Source organism: Salvelinus fontinalis, unplaced genomic scaffold (assembly GCF_029448725.1).
Source record: "Salvelinus fontinalis isolate EN_2023a unplaced genomic scaffold, ASM2944872v1 scaffold_0012, whole genome shotgun sequence".
Lineage (NCBI taxonomy): Eukaryota > Metazoa > Chordata > Actinopteri > Salmoniformes > Salmonidae > Salvelinus > Salvelinus fontinalis.
The window spans coordinates 242,501-262,990 of record NW_026600221.1 but is presented as its reverse complement, the minus strand read 5'-3'; the positions used below and the strand labels follow the sequence as shown (position 1 = coordinate 262,990).

General features: G+C 49.3%; 1 protein-coding gene across 1 annotated transcript in view; it reads right to left on the bottom strand.

Moving 5' to 3' along the window:
* Positions 1–20,490, bottom strand: part of LOC129842100 (BRD4-interacting chromatin-remodeling complex-associated protein-like) — a 136,496-nt gene that overhangs the window by 41,968 nt on the left and 74,038 nt on the right. The window contains exon 6 of the mRNA XM_055910494.1: positions 18,510–18,653. Within this exon, the coding sequence (XP_055766469.1) occupies positions 18,510–18,653 (144 nt within the window). The remainder of the gene's footprint in view (positions 1–18,509; positions 18,654–20,490) is intronic.

The window sequence follows — 20,490 nt, the reverse complement described above, 5'->3', positions numbered from 1 at the left end:
TAGAGAGGAGACAGAGGTGGATTGGCATGGTGATTTAGAGAGGAGACAGAGATGGATTGGCATGGTGATTTAGAGAGGAGACAGATGGATTGGCATGGTGATTTAGAGAGGAGACAGATGGACTGAGATGGATTGGCATGGTGATTTAGAGAGGAGACAGAGATGGATTGGCATGGTGATTTAGAGAGGAGACAGAGATGGGTTGGCATGGTGATTTAGAGAGGAGACAGAGATGGATTGGCATGGTGATTTAGAGAGGAGACAGAGATGGATTGGCATGGTGATTTAGAGAGGAGACAGGGATGGATTGGCATGGTGATTTAGAGAGGAGACAGGGATGGATTGGCATGGTGATTTAGAGAGGAGACAGAGATGGGTTGGCATGGTGATTTAGAGAGGAGACAGAGATGGGTTGGCATGGTGATTTAGAGAGGAGACAGAGATGGATTGGCATGGTGATTTAGAGAGGAGACAGATGGGTTGGCATGGTGATTTAGAGACAGAGATGGGTTGGCATGGTGATTTAGAGAGGAGACAGAGATGGATTGGCATGGTGATTTAGAGACAGAGATGGGTTGGCATGGTGATTTAGAGAGGAGACAGAGGTGGGTTGGCATGGTGATTTAGAGAGGAGACAGAGATGGATTGGCATGGTGATTTAGAGAGGAGACATATGGATTGGCATGGTGATTTAGAGAGGAGACAGATGGACAGAGATGGATTGGCATGGTGATTTAGAGAGGAGACAGAGATGGATTGGCATGGTGATTTAGAGAGGAGACATATGGATTGGCATGGTGATTTAGAGAGGAGACAGATGGACAGAGATGGATTGGCATGGTGATTTAGAGAGGAGACAGAGGTGGATTGGCATGGTGATTTAGAGAGGAGACAGATGGATTGGCATGGTGATTTAGAGAGGAGACAGAGATGGATTGGCATGGTGATTTAGAGAGGAGACAGAGGTGGATTGGCATGGTGATTTAGAGAGGAGACAGAGGTGGATTGGCATGGTGATTTAGAGAGGAGACAGAGATGGATTGGCATGGTGATTTAGAGAGGAGACAGAGGTGGATTGGCATGGTGATTTAGAGAGGAGACAGATGGATTGGCATGGTGATTTAGAGAGGAGACAGATGGATTGGCATGGTGATTTAGAGAGGAGACAGAGGTGGGTTGGCATGGTGATTTAGAGAGGAGACAGAGATGGATTGGCATGGTGATTTAGAGAGGAGACAGAGGTGGATTGGCATGGTGATTTAGAGAGGAGACAGATGGGTTGGCATGGTGATTTAGAGAGGAGACAGAGATGGATTGGCATGGTGATTTAGAGAGGAGACAGAGGTGGATTGGCATGGTGATTTAGAGAGGAGACAGAGGTGGATTGGCATGGTGATTTAGAGAGGAGACAGAGATGGATTGGCATGGTGATTTAGAGAGGAGACAGAGGTGGGTTGGCATGGTGATTTAGAGAGGAGACATATGGATTGGCATGGTGATTTAGAGAGGAGACAGAGGTGGGTTGGCATGGTGATTTAGAGAGGAGAGAGATATGGATTGGCATGGTGATTTAGAGAGGAGACAGAGGTGGATTGGCATGGTGATTTAGAGAGGAGACAGAGATGGATTGGCATGGTGATTTAGAGAGGAGACAGAGATGGATTGGCATGGTGATTTAGAGAGGAGACAGAGGTGGATTGGCATGGTGATTTAGAGAGGAGACAGAGGTGGATTGGCATGGTGATTTAGAGAGGAGACAGAGATGGATTGGCATGGTGATTTAGAGAGGAGACAGATGGATTGGCATGGTGATTTAGAGAGGAGACAGATGGACTGAGATGGATTGGCATGGTGATTTAGAGAGGAGACAGAGATGGATTGGCATGGTGATTTAGAGAGGAGACAGAGATGGGTTGGCATGGTGATTTAGAGAGGAGACAGAGATGGATTGGCATGGTGATTTAGAGAGGAGACAGATGGATTGGCATGGTGATTTAGAGAGGAGACAGAGATGGATTGGCATGGTGATTTAGAGAGGAGACAGGGATGGATTGGCATGGTGATTTAGAGAGGAGACAGGGATGGATTGGCATGGTGATTTAGAGAGGAGACAGAGGTGGATTGGCATGGTGATTTAGAGAGGAGACAGAGATGGGTTGGCATGGTGATTTAGAGAGGAGACAGAGATGGATTGGCATGGTGATTTAGAGAGGAGACAGATGGGTTGGCATGGTGATTTAGAGACAGAGATGGGTTGGCATGGTGATTTAGAGAGGAGACAGAGATGGATTGGCATGGTGATTTAGAGACAGAGATGGGTTGGCATGGTGATTTAGAGAGGAGACAGAGGTGGGTTGGCATGGTGATTTAGAGAGGAGAGAGATATGGATTGGCATGGTGATTTAGAGAGGAGACAGAGGTGGATTGGCATGGTGATTTAGAGAGGAGACAGAGGTGGATTGGCATGGTGATTTAGAGAGGAGACAGAGGTGGATTGGCATGGTGATTTAGAGAGGAGACAGAGATGGATTGGCATGGTGATTTAGAGAGGAGACAGAGATGGATTGGCATGGTGATTTAGAGAGGAGACAGAGGTGGATTGGCATGGTGATTTAGAGACAGAGATGGATTGGCATGGTGATTTAGAGAGGAGACAGAGATGGGTTGGCATGGTGATTTAGAGAGGAGACAGGGATGGATTGGCATGGTGATTTAGAGACAGAGATGGATTGGCATGGTGATTTAGAGAGGAAACAGAGATGGGTTGGCATGGTGATTTAGAGAGGAGACAGAGATGGGTTGGCATGGTGATTTAGAGAGGAGACAGAGATGGATTGGCATGGTGATTTAGAGAGGAGACAGATGGATTGGCATGGTGATTTAGAGAGGAGACAGAGATGGATTGGCATGGTGATTTAGAGAGGAGACAGAGATGGATTGGCATGGTGATTTAGAGAGGAGACATATGGATTGGCATGGTGATTTAGAGAGGAGACAGATGGACAGAGATGGATTGGCATGGTGATTTAGAGAGGAGACAGAGGTGGATTGGCATGGTGATTTAGAGAGGAGACAGAGGTGGATTGGCATGGTGATTTAGAGAGGAGACAGATGGATTGGCATGGTGATTTAGAGAGGAGACAGATGGACAGAGATGGATTGGCATGGTGATTTAGAGAGGAGACAGAGGTGGATTGGCATGGTGATTTAGAGAGGAGACAGAGGTGGATTGGCATGGTGATTTAGAGAGGAGACAGAGATGGATTGGCATGGTGATTTAGAGAGGAGACAGAGATGGATTGGCATGGTGATTTAGAGAGGAGACAGATGGATTGGCATGGTGATTTAGAGAGGAGACAGAGGTGGATTGGCATGGTGATTTAGAGAGGAGACAGAGGTGGATTGGCATGGTGATTTAGAGAGGAGACAGATGGACAGAGATGGATTGGCATGGTGATTTAGAGAGAAGACAGAGGTGGATTGGCATGGTGATTTAGAGAGGAGACAGAGATGGATTGGCATGGTGATTTAGAGAGGAGACAGAGATGGATTGGCATGGTGATTTAGAGAGGAGACAGATGGATTGGCATGGTGATTTAGAGAGGAGACAGAGATGGATTGGCATGGTGATTTAGAGAGGAGACAGATGGATTGGCATGGTGATTTAGAGAGGAGACAGAGATGGATTGGCATGGTGATTTAGAGAGGAGACAGAGATGGATTGGCATGGTGATTTAGAGAGGAGACAGAGGTGGATTGGCATGGTGATTTAGAGAGGAGACAGAGATGGATTGGCATGGTGATTTAGAGAGGAGACAGAGGTGGATTGGCATGGTGATTTAGAGAGGAGACAGAGATGGATTGGCATGGTGATTTAGAGAGGAGACAGAGGTGGGTTGGCATGGTGATTTAGAGAGGAGACAGAGATGGATTGGCATGGTGATTTAGAGAGGAGACAGAGGTGGATTGGCATGGTGATTTAGAGAGGAGACAGATGGGTTGGCATGGTGATTTAGAAAGGAGACAGAGATGGATTGGCATGGTGATTTAGAGAGGAGACAGAGGTGGATTGGCATGGTGATTTAGAGAGGAGACAGAGGTGGATTGGCATGGTGATTTAGAGAGGAGACAGAGATGGATTGGCATGGTGATTTAGAGAGGAGACAGAGGTGGGTTGGCATGGTGATTTTATTGAGACAGAGGTGGATTGGCATGGTGATTTAGAGAGGAGACAGATGGGTTGGCATGGTGATTTAGAGAGGAGACAGAGATGGATTGGCATGGTGATTTAGAGAGGAGACAGAGATGGATTGGCATGGTGATTTAGAGAGGAGACAGAGGTGGATTGGCATGGTGATTTAGAGAGGAGACAGAGATGGATTGGCATGGTGATTTAGAGAGGAGACAGAGATGGATTGGCATGGTGATTTAGAGAGGAGACAGAGGTGGATTGGCATGGTTATTTAGAGAGGAGACAGATGGGTTGGCATGGTGATTTAGAGAGGAGACAGAGATGGATTGGCATGGTGATTTAGAGAGGAGACAGGTGGATTGGCATGGTGATTTAGAGAGGAGACAGATGGATTGGCATGGTGATTTAGAGACAGTGATGAATTGGCATGGTGATTTAGAGAGGAGACAGAGATGGATTGGCATGGTGATTTAGAGACAGTGATGGATTGGCATGGTGATTTAGAGAGGAGACAGGGATGGATTGGCATGGTGATTTAGAGAGGAGACAGGGTTGGATTGGCATGGTGATTTAGAGAGGAGACAGAGGTGGATTGGCATGGTGATTTAGAGAGGAGACAGAGGTGGATTGGCATGGTGATTTAGAGAGGAGACAGAGATGGATTGGCATGGTGATTTAGAGAGGAGACAGAGGTGGATTGGCATGGTGATTTAGAGAGGAGACAGAGGTGGATTGGCATGGTGATTTAGAGAGGAGACAGAGATGGATTGGCATGGTGATTTAGAGAGGAGACAGAGGTGGATTGGCATGGTGATTTAGAGAGGAGACAGAGATGGATTGGCATGGTGATTTAGAGAGGAGACAGAGGTGGATTGGCATGGTGATTTAGAGAGGAGACAGAGGTGGATTGGCATGGTGATTTAGAGAGGAGACAGAGATGGATTGGCATGGTGATTTAGAGAGGAGACAGAGATGGATTGGCATGGTGATTTAGAGAGGAGGCAGATGGATTGGCATGGTGATTTAGAGAGGAGACAGATGGGTTGGCATGGTGATTTAGAGAGGAGACAGATGGGTTGGCATGGTGATTTAGAGAGGAGACAGATGGATTGGCATGGTGATTTAGAGAGGAGACAGATGGGTTGGCATGGTGATTTAGAGAGGAGACAGAGATGGATTGGCATGGTGATTTAGAGAGGAGACAGATGGACTGAGATGGATTGGCATGGTGATTTAGAGAGGAGACAGAGATGGATTGGCATGGTGATTTAGAGAGGAGACAGATGGATTGGCATGGTGATTTAGAGACAGAGATGGGTTGGCATGGTGATTTAGAGAGGAGACAGAGGTGGGTTGGCATGGTGATTTAGAGAGGAGAGAGAGATGGATTGGCATGGTGATTTAGAGAGGAGACAGATGGATTGGCATGGTGATTTAGAGACAGAGATGGGTTGGCATGGTGATTTAGAGAGGAGACAGAGATGGATTGGCATGGTGATTTAGAGACAGAGATGGGTTGGCATGGTGATTTAGAGAGGAGACAGAGGTGGGTTGGCATGGTGATTTAGAGAGGAGAGAGAGATGGATTGGCATGGTGATTTAGAGAGGAGACAGAGATGGATTGGCATGGTGATTTAGAGACAGTGATGGATTGGCATGGTGATTTAGAGAGGAGACAGATGGATTGGCATGGTGATTTAGAGAGGAGACAGATGGACAGAGATGGATTGGCATGGTGATTTAGAGAGGAGACAGAGGTGGATTGGCATGGTGATTTAGAGAGGAGACAGAGGTGGATTGGCATGGTGATTTAGAGAGGAGACAGAGGTGGATTGGCATGGTGATTTAGAGAGGAGACAGATGGATTGGCATGGTGATTTAGAGAGGAGACAGAGATGGATTGGCATGGTGATTTAGAGAGGAGACAGATGGATTGGCATGGTGATTTAGAGACAGAGATGGGTTGGCATGGTGATTTAGAGAGGAGACAGAGATGGATTGGCATGGTGATTTAGAGACAGAGATGGGTTGGCATGGTGATTTAGAGAGGAGACAGAGGTGGGTTGGCATGGTGATTTAGAGAGGAGAGAGAGATGGATTGGCATGGTGATTTAGAGAGGAGACAGATGGATTGGCATGGTGATTTAGAGACAGAGATGGGTTGGCATGGTGATTTAGAGAGGAGACAGAGATGGATTGGCATGGTGATTTAGAGACAGAGATGGGTTGGCATGGTGATTTAGAGAGGAGACAGAGGTGGGTTGGCATGGTGATTTAGAGAGGAGAGAGAGATGGATTGGCATGGTGATTTAGAGAGGAGACAGAGATGGATTGGCATGGTGATTTAGAGACAGTGATGGATTGGCATGGTGATTTAGAGAGGAGACAGATGGATTGGCATGGTGATTTAGAGAGGAGACAGATGGACAGAGATGGATTGGCATGGTGATTTAGAGAGGAGACAGAGGTGGATTGGCATGGTGATTTAGAGAGGAGACAGAGGTGGATTGGCATGGTGATTTAGAGAGGAGACAGAGGTGGATTGGCATGGTGATTTAGAGAGGAGACAGATGGATTGGCATGGTGATTTAGAGAGGAGACAGAGATGGATTGGCATGGTGATTTAGAGAGGAGACAGAGATGGATTGGCATGGTGATTTAGAGAGGAGACAGAGATGGATTGGCATGGTTATTTAGAGAGGAGACAGAGATGGATTGGCATGGTGATTTAGAGAGGAGACAGAGGTGGATTGGCATGGTGATTTAGAGAGGAGACAGAGATGGATTGGCATGGTGATTTAGAGAGGAGACAGAGGTGGATTGGCATGGTGATTTAGAGACAGAGATGGATTGGCATGGTGATTTAGAGAGGAGACAGAGATGGGTTGGCATGGTGATTTAGAGAGGAGACAGGGATGGATTGGCATGGTGATTTAGAGACAGAGATGGATTGGCATGGTGATTTAGAGAGGAGACAGAGATGGATTGGCATGGTGATTTACAGAGGAGACAGAGATGGATTGGCATGGTGATTTAGAGAGGAGACAGAGATGGATTGGCATGGTGATTTAGAGAGGAGACATATGGATTGGCATGGTGATTTAGAGAGGAGACAGATGGACAGAGATGGATTGGCATGGTGATTTAGAGAGGAGACAGAGGTGGATTGGCATGGTGATTTAGAGAGGAGACAGATGGATTGGCATGGTGATTTAGAGAGGAGACAGAGATGGATTGGCATGGTGATTTAGAGAGGAGACAGAGGTGGATTGGCATGGTGATTTAGAGAGGAGACAGAGGTGGATTGGCATGGTGATTTAGAGAGGAGACAGAGATGGATTGGCATGGTGATTTAGAGAGGAGACAGAGGTGGATTGGCATGGTGATTTAGAGAGGAGACAGATGGATTGGCATGGTGATTTAGAGAGGAGACAGATGGATTGGCATGGTGATTTAGAGAGGAGACAGAGGTGGGTTGGCATGGTGATTTAGAGAGGAGACAGAGATGGATTGGCATGGTGATTTAGAGAGGAGACAGAGGTGGATTGGCATGGTGATTTAGAGAGGAGACAGATGGGTTGGCATGGTGATTTAGAGAGGAGACAGAGATGGATTGGCATGGTGATTTAGAGAGGAGACAGAGGTGGATTGGCATGGTGATTTAGAGAGGAGACAGAGGTGGATTGGCATGGTGATTTAGAGAAGAGACAGAGATGGATTGGCATGGTGATTTAGAGAGGAGACAGAGGTGGGTTGGCATGGTGATTTAGAGAGGAGACATATGGATTGGCATGGTGATTTAGAGAGGAGACAGATGGACAGAGATGGATTGGCATGGTGATTTAGAGAGGAGACAGATGGGTTGGCATGGTGATTTAGAGAGGAGACAGATGGGTTGGCATGGTGATTTAGAGAGGAGACAGAGATGGATTGGCATGGTGATTTAGAGAGGAGACAGATGGATTGGCATGGTGATTTAGAGAGGAGACAGATGGGTTGGCATGGTGATTTAGAGAGGAGACAGAGATGGATTGGCATGGTGATTTAGAGAGGAGACAGATGGACTGAGATGGATTGGCATGGTGATTTAGAGAGGAGACAGAGGTGGATTGGCATGGTGATTTAGAGAGGAGACAGATGGGTTGGCATGGTGATTTAGAGAGGAGACAGAGATGGATTGGCATGGTGATTTAGAGAGGAGACAGAGATGGATTGGCATGGTGATTTAGAGAGGAGACAGAGGTGGATTGGCATGGTGATTTAGAGAGGAGACAGAGGTGGATTGGCATGGTGATTTAGAGAGGAGACAGAGATGGATTGGCATGGTGATTTAGAGAGGAGACAGAGGTGGATTGGCATGGTGATTTAGAGAGGAGACAGATGGGTTGGCATGGTGATTTAGAGAGGAGACAGAGATGGATTGGCATGGTGATTTAGAGAGGAGACAGGTGGATTGGCATGGTGATTTAGAGAGGAGACAGATGGATTGGCATGGTGATTTAGAGAGGAGACAGAGATGGATTGGCATGGTGATTTAGAGAGGAGACAGAGGTGGATTGGCATGGTGATTTAGAGAGGAGACAGAGGTGGATTGGCATGGTGATTTAGAGAGGAGACAGAGGTGGATTGGCATGGTGATTTAGAGAGGAGACAGAGATGGATTGGCATGGTGATTTAGAGAGGAGACAGAGATGGATTGGCATGGTGATTTAGAGACAGTGATGAATTGGCATGGTGATTTAGAGAGGAGACAGAGATGGATTGGCATGGTGATTTAGAGACAGTGATGGATTGGCATGGTGATTTAGAGAGGAGACAGATGGGTTGGCATGGTGATTTAGAGAGGAGACAGATGGGTTGGCATGGTGATTTAGAGAGGAGACAGAGATGGATTGGCATGGTGATTTAGAGAGGAGACAGATGGATTGGCATGGTGATTTAGAGAGGAGACAGAGGTGGATTGGCATGGTGATTTAGAGAGGAGACAGAGATGGATTGGCATGGTGATTTAGAGAGGAGACAGATGGGTTGGCATGGTGATTTAGAGAGGAGACAGATGGGTTGGCATGGTGATTTAGAGAGGAGACAGAGATGGATTGGCATGGTGATTTAGAGAGGAGACAGATGGATTGGCATGGTGATTTAGAGAGGAGACAGATGGGTTGGCATGGTGATTTAGAGAGGAGACAGAGATGGATTGGCATGGTGATTTAGAGAGGAGACAGATGGACTGAGATGGATTGGCATGGTGATTTAGAGAGGAGACAGATGGATTGGCATGGTGATTTAGAGAGGAGACAGATGGATTGGCATGGTGATTTAGAGAGGAGACAGATGGATTGGCATGGTGATTTAGAGAGGAGACAGAGATGGATTGGCATGGTGATTTAGAGAGACAGATGGATTGGCATGGTGATTTAGAGAGGAGACAGAGATGGATTGGCATGGTGATTTAGAGAGGAGACAGAGATGGATTGGCATGGTGATTTAGAGAGGAGACAGAGGTGGGTTGGCATGGTGATTTAGAGAGGAGACAGAGATGGATTGGCATGGTGATTTAGAGAGGAGACAGAGGTGGATTGGCATGGTGATTTAGAGAGGAGACAGATGGGTTGGCATGGTGATTTAGAGAGGAGACAGAGATGGGTTGGCATGGTGATTTAGAGAGGAGACAGAGATGGATTGGCATGGTGATTTAGAGAGGAGACAGAGATGGATTGGCATGGTGATTTAGAGAGGAGACAGAGATGGATTGGCATGGTGATTTAGAGAGGAGACAGGTGGATTGGCATGGTGATTTAGAGAGGAGACAGAGATGGATTGGCATGGTGATTTAGAGAGGAGACAGAGATGGATTGGCATGGTGATTTAGAGAGGAGACAGAGATGGATTGGCATGGTGATTTAGAGAGGAGACAGAGATGGATTGGCATGGTGATTTAGAGAGGAGACAGAGGTGGATTGGCATAGTGATTTAGAGAGGAGACAGATGGGTTGGCATGGTGATTTAGAGAGGAGACAGAGATGGAGGCCATTGTCGAGCGGTCGCATTTGCATTCGCTCTGCATTCGCTCTGCAGGTAGTATAACTTTTATAACTTTTCATTACATTTCATTATAGTACAACGATTTAATTTGTCCAACCTTAGCAATTCCTTCTTAACTAGCTACATAGCCGTCTGTGTATCAAAGATAACTGCGTAATTATCGTATTTCGTCGTCTCGTTGTCCACTGCTATCTGCCCAGCAGCTAGCAAACGTCCACCGTCTACCGAATAGTAGTATAACTTTTCATTACATTTCATTATAGTACAACGGTCTGATTTTCATTTTCATTACAGTACAACGGTTTGATTTGTTTGATCTTAGCTAGCTACATAGCCGTCTTTTATCAAACATAATTGCGTCGTTATTGAGGTTCGCTAGCGAGCTATTTTCGTTCGAAATTAACGCAACGTAGCCAACACTGCTAGCTAGCCAGCTTGCCACCGAAGAGCATTGTAGAAACGATTACAATACAACGGAACGACTTGTTTTGTGTAGTGTTAGCTAGCTACATAGTTTTCTTTGCTAGCTTTGTATCTAAGATAATTGTGTAACTTTGAGTAATTATCGGTTGGCTAGCCAGCTAGTTTCGCCTGCCGCGCTGCCGTCCTCCTACCTAGCCAACACTGCTAGCTAACACTGCTAGCTAGCCAACTTCTACCGAATAGCAGCACTGTAGAAACTTACATTACAACGGAACGACTTGATTAGCGTAGTGTTAGCTAGTTGTCTTTGCTGTCCTTGTATCCATGATAATTGTGTAGTTTAGAGAAACTTAGAGAAACTGTCGAGGTCACCTAGCCAGCTTCACTTTCAACAACGCAGCTACTGCTAGCCAGGCTACTTCACCAGCCAGCAGTACTATATCATTTTAGTCAATAAGATTTTTAATTTTATTGATTTTTTGCTACGTAAGCTTAACTTTCTGAACATTCGAGACGTGTAGCCCACTTGTCATTCTAATCTCCTTTGCTTTAGCGTAGCCTCTTCTGTAGCCTGTCAAATATGTGTCTGTCTATCCCTGTTCTCTCCTCTCTGCACAGACCATACAAACGCCTCACACCGCGTGGCCGCGCCCACCCTAACCTGGTGGTCCCAGCCCGCACGACCCACGTGGAGTTCCAGGTCTCCGGTAGCCTCTGGAACTGCCGATCCGCGGCCAACAAGGCAGAGCTCATCTCAGCCTATGCGTCCCTCCAGTCCCTCGACTTCTTGGCACTGACGGAAACATGGCTCACCACAGATAACACTGCTACTCCTACTGCTCTCTCTTCGTCTGCCCACGTGTTCTCGCACACCCCGAGAGCTTCTGGTCAGCGGGGTGGTGGCACCGGGATCCTCATCTCTCCCAAGTGGTCATTCTCTCTTTCTCCCCTTACCCATCTGTCTATCGCCTCCTTTGAATTCCATGCTGTCACAGTTACCAGCCCTTTCAAGCTTAACATCCTTATCATTTATCGCCCTCCAGGTTCCCTTGGAGAGTTCATCAATGAGCTTGATGCCTTGATAAGCTCCTTTCCTGAGGACGGCTCACCTCTCACAGTTCTGGGTGACTTTAACCTCCCCATGTCTACCTTTGACTCATTCCTCTCCGCCTCCTTCTTTCCACTCCTCTCCTCTTTTGACCTCACCCTCTCACCTTCCCCCCCTACTCACAAGGCAGGCAATACGCTTGACCTCATCTTTACTAGATGCTGTTCTTCCACTAACCTCATTGCAACTCCCCTCCAAGTCTCCGACCACTACCTTGTATCCTTTTCCCTCTCGCTCTCATCCAACACTTCCCACACTGCCCCTACTCGGATGGTATCGCGCCGTCCCAACCTTCGCTCTCTCTCCCCCGCTACTCTCTCCTCTTCCATCCTATCATCTCTTCCCTCTGCCCAAACCTTCTCCAACCTATCTCCTGATTCTGCCTCCTCAACCCTCCTCTCCTCCCTTTCTGCATCCTTTGACTCTCTATGTCCCCTATCCTCCAGGCCGGCTCGGTCCTCCCCTCCCGCTCCGTGGCTCGACGACTCATTGCGAGCTCACAGAACAGGGCTCCGGGCAGCCGAGCGGAAATGGAGGAAAACTCGCCTCCCTGCGGACCTGGCATCCTTTCACTCCCTCCTCTCTACATTTTCCTCTTCTGTCTCTGCTGCTAAAGCCACTTTCTACCACTCTAAATTCCAAGCATCTGCCTCTAACCCTAGGAAGCTCTTTGCCACCTTCTCCTCCCTCCTGAATCCTCCTCCCCCTCCCCCCCCCCTCCTCCCTCTCTGCAGACGACTTCGTCAACCATTTTGAAAAGAAGGTCGACGACATCCGATCCTCGTTTGCTAAGTCAAACGACACCGCTGGTTCTGCTCACACTGCCCTACCCTGTGCTTTGACCTCTTTCTCTCCTCTCTCTCCAGATGAAATCTCGCGTCTTGTGACGGCCGGCCGCCCAACAACCTGCCCGCTTGACCCTATCCCCTCCTCTCTTCTCCAGACCATTTCCGGAGACCTTCTCCCTTACCTCACCTCGCTCATCAACTCATCCCTGACCGCTGGCTACGTCCCTTCCGTCTTCAAGAGAGCGAGAGTTGCACCCCTTCTGAAAAAACCTACACTCGATCCCTCCGATGTCAACAACTACAGACCAGTATCCCTTCTTTCTTTTCTCTCCAAAACTCTTGAACGTGCCGTCCTTGGCCAGCTCTCCTGCTATCTCTCTCAGAATGACCTTCTTGATCCAAATCAGTCAGGTTTCAAGACCAGTCACTCAACTGAGACTGCTCTTCTCTGTATCACGGAGGCGCTCCGCACTGCTAAAGCTAACTCTCTTTCCTCTGCTCTCATCCTTCTAGACCTATCGGCTGCCTTCGATACTGTGAACCATCAGATCCTCCTCTCCACCCTCTCCGAGTTGGGCATCTCCGGCGCGGCCCACGCTTGGATTGCGTCCTACCTGACAGGTCGCTCCTACCAGGTGGCGTGGCGAGAATCTGTCTCCTCACCACGCGCTCTCACCACTGGTGTCCCCCAGGGCTCTGTTCTAGGCCCTCTCCTATTCTCGCTATACACCAAGTCACTTGGCTCTGTCATAACCTCACATGGTCTCTCCTATCATTGCTATGCAGACGACACACAACTAATCTTCTCCTTTCCCCCTTCTGATGACCAGGTGGCGAATCGCATCTCTGCATGTCTGGCAGACATATCAGTGTGGATGACGGATCACCACCTCAAGCTGAACCTCGGCAAGACGGAGCTGCTCTTCCTCCCGGGGAAGGACTGCCCGTTCCATGATCTCGCCATCACGGTTGACAACTCCATTGTGTCCTCCTCCCAGAGCGCTAAGAACCTTGGCGTGATCCTGGACAACACCCTGTCGTTCTCAACTAACATCAAGGCGGTGGCCCGTTCCTGTAGGTTCATGCTCTACAACATCCGCAGAGTACGACCCTGCCTCACACAGGAAGCGGCGCAGGTCCTAATCCAGGCACTTGTCATCTCCCGTCTGGATTACTGCAACTCGCTGTTGGCTGGGCTCCCTGCCTGTGCCATCAAACCCCTACAACTCATCCAGAACGCCGCAGCCCGTCTGGTGTTCAACCTTCCCAAGTTCTCTCACGTCACCCCGCTCCTCCGCTCTCTCCACTGGCTTCCAGTTGAAGCTCGCATCCGCTACAAGACCATGGTGCTTGCCTACGGAGCTGTGAGGGGAACGGCACCTCAGTACCTTCAGGCTCTGATCAGGCCCTACACCCAAACAAGGGCACTGCGTTCATCCACCTCTGGCCTGCTCGCCTCCCTACCACTGAGGAAGTACAGTTCCCGCTCAGCCCAGTCAAAACTGTTCGCTGCTCTGGCACCCCAATGGTGGAACAAACTCCCTCACGACGCCAGGACAGCGGAGTCAATCACCACCTTCCGGAGACACCTGAAACCCCACCTCTTCAAGGAATACCTAGGATAGGATAAAGCAATCCTTCTGCCCCCCCCCCCCCTTAAAAGATTTAGATGCACTATTGTAAAGTGGCTGTTCCACTGGATGTCATTAGGTGAATGCACCAATTTGTAAGTCGCTCTGGATAAGAGCGTCTGCTAAATGACTTAAATGTAATGTAAATGTAATGTAAATGATTGGCATGGTGATTTAGAGAGGAGACAGGGATGGATTGGCATGGTGATTTAGAGAGGAGACAGGGATGGATTGGCATGGTGATTTAGAGAGGAGACAGATGGATTGGCATGGTGATTTAGAGACAGTGATGGATTGGCATGGTGATTTAGAGAGGAGACAGATGGATTGGCATGGTGATTTAGAGAGGAGACAGATGGACAGAGATGGATTGGCATGGTGATTTAGAGAGGAGACAGATGGACAGAGATGGATTGGCATGGTGATTTAGAGAGGAGACAGATGGACAGAGATGGATTGGCATGGTGATTTAGAGAGGAGACAGATGGACAGAGATGGGTTGGCATGGTGATTTAGAGAGGAGACAGATGGACAGAGATGGATTGGCATGGTGATTTAGAGAGGAGACAGAGATGGATTGGCATGGTGATTTAGAGAGGAGACAGATGGATTGGCATGGTGATTTAGAGAGGAGACAGATGGATTGGCATGGTGATTTAGAGAGGAGACAGAGGTGGATTGGCATAGTGATTTAGAGAGGAGACAGAGGTGGATTGGCATAGTGATTTAGAGAGGAGACAGAGATGGATTGGCATGGTGATTTAGAGAGGAGACAGAGGTGGATTGGCATGGTGATTTAGAGAGGAGACAGAGGTGGATTGGCATAGTGATTTAGAGAGGAGACAGAGATGGATTGGCATGGTGATTTAGAGAGGAGACAGGGATGGATTGGCATGGTGATTTAGAGAGGAGACAGGGATGGATTGGCATGGTGATTTAGAGAGGAGACAGATGGGTTGGCATGGTGATTTAGAGAGGAGACAAAGATGGATTGGCATGGTGATTTAGAGAGGAGACAGAGATGGATTGGCATGGTGATTTAGAGACAGTGATGGATTGGCATGGTGATTTAGAGAGGAGACAGATGGATTGGCATGGTGATTTAGAGAGGAGACAGATGGACAGAGATGGATTGGCATGGTGATTTAGAGAGGAGACAGATGGACAGAGATGGATTGGCATGGTGATTTAGAGAGGAGACAGATGGACAGAGATGGATTGGCATGGTGATTTAGAGAGGAGACAGATGGACAGAGATGGATTGGCATGGTGATTTAGAGAGGAGACAGATGGACAGAGATGGGTTGGCATGGTGATTTAGAGAGGAGACAGATGGACAGAGATGGGTTGGCATGGTGATTTAGAGAGGAGACAGATGGACAGAGATGGATTGGCATGGTGATTTAGAGAGGAGACAGAGATGGATTGGCATGGTGATTTAGAGAGGAGACAAGAGGTGGATTGGCATGGTGATTTAGAGAGGAGACAGAGATGGCTGGCATGGTGATTTAGAGAGGAGACAGGGGTGGATTGGCATGGAGATTTAGAGAGGAGACAGAGATGGGTTGGCATGGTGATTTAGAGAGGAGACAGAGATGGATTGGCATGGTGATTTAGAGAGGAGACAGAGGTGGATTGGCATGGTGATTTAGAGAGGAGACAGATGGATTGGCATGGTGATTTAGAGAGGAGACAGAGGTGGATTGGCATGGTGATTTAGAGAGGAGACAGATGGATTGGCATGGTGATTTAGAGAGGAGACAGATGGATTGGCATGGTGATTTAGAGAGGAGACAGATGGATTGGCATGGTGATTTAGAGAGGAGACAGAGATGGGTTGGCATGGTGATTTAGAGAGGAGACAGAGATGGGTTGGCATGGTGATTTAGAGAGGAGACAGAGATGGATTGGCATGGTGATTTAGAGAGGAGACAGGGATGGGTTGGCATGGTGATTTAGAGAGGAGACAGAGATGGATTGGCATGGTGATTTAGAGAGGAGACAGAGATGGATTGGCATGGTGATTTAGAGAGGAGACAGAGATGGATTGGCATGGTGATTTAGAGAGGAGACAGAGATGGATTGGCATGGTGATTTAGAGAGGAGACAGAGATGGATTGGCATGGTGATTTAGAGAGGAGACAGAGATGGATTGGCATGGTGATTTAGAGGGGAGACAGAGATGGGTTGGCATGGTGATTTAGAGAGGAGACAGAGATGGGTTGGCATGGTGATTTAGAGAGGAGACAGAGATGGATTGGCATGGTGATTTAGAGAGGAGACAGAGATGGATTGGCATGGTGATTTAGAGACAGTGATGGATTGGCATGGTGATTTAGAGAGGAGACAGATGGATTGGCATGGTGATTTAGAGAGGAGACAGATGGACAGAGATGGATTGGCATGGTGATTTAGAGAGGAGACAGATGGACAGAGATGGATTGGCATGGTGATTTAGAGAGGAGACAGATGGACAGAGATGGGTTGGCATGGTGATTTAGAGAGGAGACAGATGGACAGAGATGGATTGGCATGGTGATTTAGAGAGGAGACAGAGATGGATTGGCATGGTGATTTAGAGAGGAGACAGAGGTGGATTGGCATGGTGATTTAGAGAGGAGACAGAGGTGGATTGGCATGGTGATTTAGAGAGGAGACAGAGATGGATTGGCATGGTGATTTAGAGAGGAGACAGAGATGGATTGGCATGGTGATTTAGAGAGGAGACAGAGATGGATTGGCATGGTGATTTAGAGAGGAGACAGAGGTGGATTGGCATGGTGATTTAGAGAGGAGACAGAGATGGATTGGCATGGTGATTTAGAGAGGAGACAGAGGTGGATTGGCATGGTGATTTAGAGAGGAGACAGAGGTGGATTGGCATAGTGATTTAGAGAGGAGACAGATGGGTTGGCATGGTGATTTAGAGAGGAGACAGAGATGGATTGGCATGGTGATTTAGAGAGGAGACAGGGATGGATTGGCATGGTGATTTAGAGAGGAGACAGATGGATTGGCATGGTGATTTAGAGAGGAGACAGAGATGGATTGGCATGGTGATTTAGAGAGGAGACAGATGGGTTGGCATGGTGATTTAGAGAGGAGACAGAGATGGATTGGCATGGTGATTTAGAGAGGAGACAGAGGTGGATTGGCATGGTGATTTAGAGAGGAGACAGATGGATTGGCATGGTGATTTAGAGAGGAGACAGAGATGGGTTGGCATGGTGATTTAGAGAGGAGACAGAGATGGGTTGGCATGGTGATTTAGAGAGGAGACAGAGATGGATTGGCATGGTGATTTAGAGAGGAGACAGAGATGGATTGGCATGGTGATTTAGAGAGGAGACAGAGGTGGATTGGCATGGTGATTTAGAGAGGAGACAGAGATGGGTTGGCATGGTGATTTAGAGATGAGACAGATGGATTGGCATGGTGATTTAGAGAGGAGACAGAGATGGATTGGCATGGTGATTTAGAGAGGAGACAGAGGTGGATTGGCATGGTGATTTAGAGAGGAGACAGAGATGGATTGGCATGGTGATTTAGAGAGGAGACAGGGATGGGTTGGCATGGTGATTTAGAGAGGAGACAGGGATGGGTTGGCATGGTGATTTAGAGAGGAGACAGGGATGGGTTGGCATGGTGATTTAGAGAGGAGACAGGGATGGATTGGCATGGTGATTTAGAGAGGAGACAGAGGTGGATTGGCATGGTGATTTAGAGAGGAGACAGAGATGGATTGGCATGGTGATTTAGAGAGGAGACAGAGGTGGATTGGCATGGTGATTTAGAGAGGAGACAGATGGGTTGGCATGGTGATTTAGAGAGGAGACAGGGATGGGTTGGCATGGTGATTTAGAGAGGAGACAGAGATGGGTTGGCATGGTGATTTAGAGAGGAGACAGAGATGGGTTGGCATGGTGATTTAGAGAGGAGACAGGGGTGGGTTGGCATGGTGATTTAGAGAGGAGACAGAGATGGATTGGCATGGTGATTTAGAGAGGAGACAGAGGTGGATTGGCATGGTGATTTAGAGAGGAGACAGATGGGTTGGCATGGTGATTTAGAGAGGAGACAGAGATGGATTGGCATGGTGATTTAGAGAGGAGACAGAGGTGGATTGGCATGGTGATTTAGAGAGGAGACAACCACCAGGTCTATGGTCAGGATGAACTGAGATGGAAGGTACAGATGAGAAACACACAGAGATCTAGCTGGCGAATGAAAGCGAGAGAGAAGCCTGCAGGTCAACACAACGTCCTGACGCAGAGTAGCAGCAGCAGGGGGTGGGGCTTAGCATAAACAGGCTTGTTGTCTACCTGGTTTACCACTGCTGTCTCAGCTAATTGGCTGTCATGGCCCGAGGAGGCTTGGCCAAAGCTGCTGTTGCTGCTGACGATAACGGACGCTGGCACGCCCACTGACATAGTGGGGACGGGGTCATTCTCTGTCTGTCGCTGGTCCTGACATGAGCACATTACCAAGTCAGGGAGGGAGGGAGGAGGTAAGGAGAGAGGAAAGGAGAGTAAAATAGTAAAAAAAAGATTGGACAGTTCAGACCAGGGGACCAAGGCATCAGTCTTATCTAGTTGGTCATTGTTAACTGTTCACTTCAGATCAACAACACAATGTCAGCAAAGACAGGAGGTAGAGAGAACAGAGAGGCAGGGGGCAGAGCGAGAGAGAGGCAGAGGGCAGAGAGAGAGAGAGAGGCAGGGGGCAGAGAGAGAGAGAGGCAGGGGGCAGAGCGAGAGAGAGGCAGGGGGCAGAGCGAGAGAGAGGCAGGGGGCAGAGCGAGAGAGAGGCAGGGGGCAGAGAGAGAGAGAGGCAGGGGGCAGAGAGAGAGAGAGGCAGGGGGCAGAGAGAGAGAGAGGCAGGGGGCAGAGAGAGAGAGAGGCAGGGGGCAGAGAGAGAGAGAGGCAGGGGGCAGAGCGAGAGAGAGGCAGGGGGCAGAGCGAGAGAGAGGCAGGGGGCAGAGCGAGAGAGAGGCAGGGGGCAGAGAGAGAGAGAGGCAGGGGGCAGAGAGAGAGAGAGGCAGGGGGCAGAGAGAGAGAGAGGCAGGGGGCAGAGAGAGAGAGAGGCAGGGGGCAGAGAGAGAGAGAGGCAGGGGGCAGAGAGAGAGAGGCAGGGAGCAGAGAGAGAGAGAGGCAGGGAGCAGAGAGAGGGAGGCAGGGGCAGAGAGAGAGAGAGGAAGGCAGGGGCAGAGAGAGAGAGAGAGGCAGAGAGAGAGAGAGAGGCAGGGAGCAGAGAGAGAGGCAGAGGGCAGAGAGAGAGAGAGGCAGGGGGCAGAGAGAGAGAGAGGCAGGGGGCAGAGAGATAGAGGGGCAGAGAGAGAGAGAGAGGCAGGGGGCAGAGAGAGAGAGAGAGGGAGGCAGGGGCAGAGAGAGAGAGAGAGGCAGAGGGCAGAGAGAGAGAGAGGGGCAGAGGGCAGAGAGAGAGAGAGAGGCAGGGGGCAGAGAGAGAGAGAGGCAGGGGGCAGAGCGAGAGAGAGGCAGGGGGCAGAGCGAGAGAGAGGCAGGGGGCAGAGAGAGAGAGAGGCAGGGGGCAGAGCGAGAGAGAGGCAGGGGGCAGAGCGAGAGAGAGAGGCAGGGGGCAGAGAGAGAGAGAGGCAGGGGGCAGAGAGAGAGAGAGGCAGGGGGCAGAGAGAGAGAGAGGCAGGGGGCAGAGAGAGAGAGAGGCAGGGGGCAGAGAGAGAGAGAGGCAGGGGGCAGAGAGAGAGAGAGGCAGGGGGCAGAGCGAGAGAGAGGCAGGGGGCAGAGAGAGAGAGAGGCAGGGGGCAGAGAGAGAGAGAGGCAGGGGGCAGAGCGAGAGAGAGGCAGGGGGCAGAGCGAGAGAGAGGCAGGGGGCAGAGCGAGAGAGAGGCAGGGGGCAGAGAGAGAGAGAGGCAGGGGGCAGAGAGAGAGAGAGGCAGGGGGCAGAGAGAGAGAGAGGCAGGGGGCAGAGAGAGAGAGAGGCAGGGGGCAGAGAGAGAGAGAGGCAGGGGGCAGAGCGAGAGAGAGGCAGGGGGCAGAGCGAGAGAGAGGCAGGGGGCAGAGCGAGAGAGAGGCAGGGGGCAGAGAGAGAGAGAGGCAGGGGGCAGAGAGAGAGAGAGGCAGGGGGCAGAGAGAGAGAGAGGCAGGGGGCAGAGAGAGAGAGAGGCAGGGGGCAGAGAGAGAGAGAGGCAGGGGGCAGAGAGAGAGAGGCAGGGAGCAGAGAGAGAGAGAGGCAGGGAGCAGAGAGAGGGAGGCAGGGGCAGAGAGAGAGAGAGGAAGGCAGGGGCAGAGAGAGAGAGAGAGGCAGAGAGAGAGAGAGAGGCAGGGA